Source organism: Ipomoea triloba, chromosome 14 (assembly GCF_003576645.1).
Source record: "Ipomoea triloba cultivar NCNSP0323 chromosome 14, ASM357664v1".
Taxonomy (NCBI): Eukaryota; Viridiplantae; Streptophyta; class Magnoliopsida; order Solanales; family Convolvulaceae; genus Ipomoea; species Ipomoea triloba.
Window position 1 is genome coordinate 16,216,327 of NC_044929.1, and position 6,070 is coordinate 16,222,396.

Here is a 6,070-nt window from a genome sequence, read left to right on the forward strand (position 1 = left end):
GGGGGGGGGGGGGGGGGGGGGGGGGGGGGGGGGGGGGGGGGGGGGGGGGGGGGGGGGGGGGGGGGGGGGGGGGGGGGGGGGGGGGGGGGGGGGGGGGGGGGGGGGGGGGGGGGGGGGGGGGGGGGGGGGGGGGGGGGGGGGGGGGGGAATTTCAGCCACTTACAAAAATGCGTATCATTAGGCATAAACTCAGTAACAAGCAACCTCTCATCACCATCGTAGTAGTACCCAATCAAATTAGCAAGCATTTTGTTCCTGAACTTCCCAACACCCTTAGCTTCGTCCATCAACATACAAACACGCAGGCGCACGCACATATACAATACAAAGCACATATCCAAAAATTTGAAATAAATCAACAAAAAATTGAAATAAATTAAATATAAAATAAATGAATAAACTTACCGTGGCGGTCGCGAGTGAGGCAATGCCGATGGAGGAAGAGCGTCAGATAGCAGCTTCGGCGGAGGAAGGGCGGCATCGTCGGCTGTGGCTTCAGATCTGCTGGCGGGTGGAGCTGGTCGACAGCTAAGGCAGAACTGGTGGCCGAACTGGTCAACGGCGATGGTGTCACTAAACTGCTGGCCAAACTGGTCGACGGTGTGCGATGGCGCAGCCGGTGGTGTTTGGAGATGGTGGCGTCGGCGATGGTGACCGATGGAGCGAATGTAAGGGTGTGTTTACTTGGAGGAAATTTTCCTGATTTTCTGAAAATTTTGGAAATTTGAGGAAAAAAAAAAGTCAAAACACGTTTACTTACTTTTGTTCTCATTTTGAAAATTGGAGAACTTGTCTCTATTTATTAGGGAAAGTGGAACAGCCTAAAAAGGTGTTTTCTGATTTGAAAACACGGATGAACAGTGCCTAACAGTGAAAAGTTGGGTGAGATCATTTATTCGATTCCTACTGGCAACAATTTCTTTCACCTTTTCTTTCCTTTTCTTCATCTCCTCAGAGTAGTGTACCAGAGAGGAGAGAGGCAGAGACGCATTCTTCTTCTTCATTTACTCTTTGTACCAAAGAGGCAGTGGCGACCTGGATCAGAGAGGCAGAGGCGACAACTCCGACGGCGTGGCTTTCCTCCGACGCGGCTCGCCTTCGACGGAACTCTGCCCCCCTCCGACGCGGCTCTCCTCCGACTGAACTCTACCCTCTTCCGGCGTGGCTATCATCCGACGCGGCTCGCCTCCGACGGAACTCTGCCCCCTCCGACACGGCTCTCCTCCGACGGAACTCTGCCTTCCTCCGACGCGGCTCTCCTCCGAGGGTCATACGGCGGTCAGTTCACTCCCAAGACGGAGTCACCAAAGTCGTCTGTTGGATCGTGCCCATCACCTCGATCTAGGGTAAGCTTTCTTGATCTCAAAACCATTACAGTGTATTTTTGCTTAATTGGTAGTTGGGTGTGCTACATATGGTGTATGAGTTGTACAGATTTCTGCGTTTTCTATGGGTTTAGGGTCATACATAGCTACCCATACCATATGGGTTTAGGTATTGAATGACATTACTCTCTAAAATTCTAAAATAACCTAGACAAAATTAGGGAAGAAAAAACCATTACTCTTGGCAGTGATTAAGCTGTGTTGGAACATGGATGATGCTTGATTGGTGTTCTACTGGCCTTTAAGTGCAGGTCATTTTAGAAGAAAAAACCATTAGGATTCTTAATCAACATGGCATTCAAGATTCCTGTTTTTCTTCTTCTAATTGTTGAGTTTATGTTTTCTTTGAAACAACTTTAGGAATCAAGAAGGGTTGTGAGTGTATTATGACTTGCCAATTCCAGAGGCCTGTGTGAGCCCAAAACTGGGGAATGGTCACATCTCCAATTTGGAGTTGTGGATTTGCATTTCGTGATATTCCATAGTGAAGAAATCCTTCAACCTTAAAGAAACTTAGCAAGAAAACTAAAATCAAACATATTTGTAATTTGCACATCTTCATATCAGACAATCATGCAATACTTCAAGAAGAAATGAATCGCACCAAAGTGCAAATTATAAAACATTGTTTAGGGTTCCAGAATTGAAGAACTGTCATAACTATGTCTGAGTCTTTTATATCATTAGCAGTTTATAAATTCACAGTTTATGCATTAATATTGCATGAAATGCCAGAATGACATCCACTGCATCATTTGTAAAAATTGTTACTCTTGAATAAATAGGATCATCTATTTCAATTTTGAAGTGCATCAAATTCTTCTTTTTCCCCCTTATGAATTATGAGTAAAGCTTACAGAGTGTAGTGACTTGGAGTTGGACTGACAATTATATGCATAGTATTGAATCATGTGGTTTCCGTAGATGTGTTTTTTTGTATCTCCATTTCATGTCAAGATTGCTTTAGTAATCAATGGTAATATCTGCGGAATTTTCGATGCTCCAGTTTAATGCATCGCTTGAGTTTTAATACCAATTTTTTTTAAAAATGAATATATATTTGTTTTAGAGTGACTCTGAACTTTGACTTGTATATGTATACATGCATAATACTTCCACCTTTCATGTCTTTTAGCTTGCAATATATTTTCCACCTTTAAAGTCTATAACACTTTCAGAAAGCCTGGATAAGATGATCTAGTTAGACTCATGGTTTATACCAATTCTACTGCCTTTTTTTATCAGCAGCATTTTCTGGTTCATTAGCATTTTTTATCAGTGCATTATTACAATGTATATGATCTTATTCATTAGCTTAATATGTTGTCAGTGCATGAAAATGATGGTGCATGTTAGTACAGTGCAGTGAGGAGTTTATGCATTAATTAGTTTTGATTAGTTTTAGAACTAGAGAGTATTTTACATGGTGATTTACTATTATAACTTACATTTAGATGAATAACTTGGAAGAAACAAATGAGGAAGAGGCAAAATGGCCCGATACAGCCGTAATAGAATTTTTGAGAATTTTGAATGAAAGAGTATGGAATGATGTTGATCGGGAGATGATGCAGTCAGTTGGTGTTAGTTACGGGATGAACAAACTTAAAGGAAAGTGTAACAGGTTGAAATTGATGTACCGACAGTTTTCTGAGTTGATTTCTTATACGGGGGTAACATACAATTCACTTACAAACACTGTGGAGGCATGTGAGGATACATGGAAAAAATTCTACGCGGTATGAACCCAAACTCTTGTTATATTGTTTTAATAATGCTAGTGAATTATTTAATTGAATTGTTTTATTGTTTTATTGAAATAGAGGCATGCTAAATTCAAGTCTTATAAGAGAAATGGTTGCAAACACTACGAGCTAATGGCTGAGGTATTTGCCCGATCTGTTGCTACTGGAGGTCTGGCCAACTCGTCCATGCAAATGCCACTTAACTCTGATGAGGAACGACTTGCCGAGGATGAGTTCTTACATGATGCAAGACCATCAAGTTCAAAAGGAAAAAGGAGTGTGGATGAGATGATGGATATTCTTGGTAGCGCGAAGTTGAGCAGTAACAAGAAGATGAGGGAAAAGATAAGCAATGCAATGGATACTATGAATTTCAATATGACTTCAAAAGAACAACGCCGAAAAGCCAGGGAAGATGCTAGTATGATGAGTACGGCCTCGGCTACCCCATATACCATGAAAGCTTGTATTGAGATTCTGAAAAACATGAGTGGGATTCCCCTAGCTGCCCGTAATGAAGCTTTCAAGTTATTGACAAATCCTGACACGCGTGAGGGGTTCATAGAAATGCCTCCTGAATGGCAACGTGATTGGGTGTTATCTTTGTAGTGAATGTGTTTGATAAACTTGATGTTGTTGTTACTTTGTTGTTAACTGGTAGCTTAATACGTTGTTGTTGTTGTTAGTGCTTTGGACCTTTGAATATGACCTTTGTTACTGATTAGGAATTTAAAATGAGACTTGTTGTATGTGACTCAAGTTTATTGCCACTTTGTATTAGCACTTTGTATTAATAGAACAATTTCAAATTTTAGTGATCTAGTGCTAATTTTTTTTACAATTGTTTGTTACACTTCATCTTGCAGGGATAATGTCACAACAGTGTTTTTCTAGTTCTAATAGCGATAGTGACAGTGATGATGACGATTATGCAGCCATGCTTATGATTATTGCTGCATCTGTATTGATGGATGATGTAGAGAGGACTCCATGTAGAACCTCAATCCTTTCAGGTAAGGATTATATAACTGAAGTGTTGAATGGAAATAGTGCTAGGTGTTATGAATCCTTTAGGATGGTGCCACGTGTGTTCAAAAGTCTATGTGAGACATTGAAGGGATTGGAAATGTTAAAAGATACGAGACATGTTCAAGTGGAGGAACAATTAGCAATGGGTCTCCTAGTTCTCACGCATAGATTAACACATCGTGTAATTTCTGAGCGGTTTCAACATTCTACTAGAACTGTACATAAGTGTGCGAAGCGTGTGGTACGTGCACTTGTACGGTTGGGACGTGAAATAATAAAGCCAATTAATAGAGGACCAGTGCAACTAGAAATATTGGGAAATCCAAAATGGTATCCATATTTTGAGGTATGATTAGTAGTTGTACAAAATTATAATAAAATTAGTAGTTATTTGTGTAAATTATGTAATAATATTACATTCTTTGTGATAGAAATGTCTAGGTGCTATAGATGGAACGCATGTGGCAGCTTGGGCACCTGCATCAAGGCAAACTACATTTCGAGGTAGAAAAGGAGGAATGGTGACTCAAAATGTCATGGCGGTTTGCTCACATGACATGATGTTTACATTCGTATATGCGGGTTGGGAAGGAAGTGCAAATGATTCTCGCATATTCTTAGATGCACTTTCAAAGCCTGAAAGTGGGTTTCCCATGCCACCTGAAGGTGAGAGCATTCGATTAAACTTAATTTATTAACTTAGCGCATTCATTAATTTAGCGTATTTAAATTTAATTTAAATCGATAAGTTAGTACGTCTTTAAGTATAGTCTATTTCTTGAATTAATAGGTTATTACTACGTTGTTGATGGTGGTTACCCAAATGTACCTGGTTTTTTGGCACCATACCGCGGGGAGGCCTATCACTTGAATGAGTTTCGTGGCCAAGGACGAATCCAAAACAAGCAAGCTCTATTTAATTATCGACACTCATCATTGCGGAATGTGATTGAGAGATGTTTTGGACTTTTAAAGGCGAGATTTCCAATTCTAAAGTCCATTAATGCTTACCCATTGGTTAGACAAAGCCAAATCCCTATCGCATGTTGTGCATTACACAATTTCATACGGGTGAACGATATGGATGATCAATTAGCTAGCATGTACATGCAAGATATGATTTTGGATGATGATGGTGGAAGCACTAGTGGAGTTGGAAATGATACCACACAATTAAATATGAGTCAACAACAAATGCTACAAGTACGTGAAGACATTGCAAATGCAATATGGGCAAATTATAATAATTGATGATGTACTCAATTTTATTTGTAATGTTTTGGTAATGTTTTGCTACAAGTACGTGAAGACATTTGTAATGTTTTGTAATAACATTTTGTAATGAAATAACTTAATCTTAATTAATTGCTAGTCATTTTATTTATTTTAATTTCTGTGTGTGTATATATAGAGTACATAATTAACTAAGTGGAAAATGATTTTCGAAAAACAGTACTGGTAAACAAGTTTTCAAAACTGAAAAATTGAAAACAGAGAATGAAAAACAGAGAATGAAAACAGAAAACAGAAAACAGAAAACAATTTTCTGTTGGTAAACAGGCCCTAAGTGTTTGGCGATGGTGAGAGCTGAGTTTTGAGAAGGTGTCGGCTGAAGCTGGGCTAGGTTAAAATTATTAATGTTTATTCCATATATATATATATATATATATATATATATATTTATTTATTTATTTATTTATTTATATATTAATATGCTTTGTTAGAAAACACAAAAAAAAATTGCGACCGAATAAAGTCCGTAGTTAATTCCGTCGCAATTTCACGATGGAAACTAAATCAATCGCCATTTCCGTCGCTATTTCGCAATGGAACTAAAATCGGTCGCAAATTCGGTCGCAAGTTTTTTGCCGCCAAGTTTTTGCGGGTTTTATTTTTTATTAATGCCAAATT

At 39.2% G+C, this 6,070-nt stretch overlaps 1 protein-coding gene across 1 annotated transcript in view; it reads right to left on the reverse strand.

Moving 5' to 3' along the window:
* The window catches only part of LOC116005190, a 7,409-nt gene extending 1,627 nt beyond the window's left edge, over positions 1-5,782 (reverse strand). Inside the window, exons 1-3 of the mRNA XM_031245447.1 lie at positions 5,728-5,782; positions 406-673; positions 164-277 (exon numbers count right to left, since the gene is read on the reverse strand). Coding sequence (XP_031101307.1) covers positions 164-277; positions 406-481 — 190 coding nt within the window. The 5' untranslated portion in view covers positions 482-673; positions 5,728-5,782. The remainder of the gene's footprint in view (positions 1-163; positions 278-405; positions 674-5,727) is intronic.
* Positions 5,783-6,070: the final 288 nt, after the last annotated feature.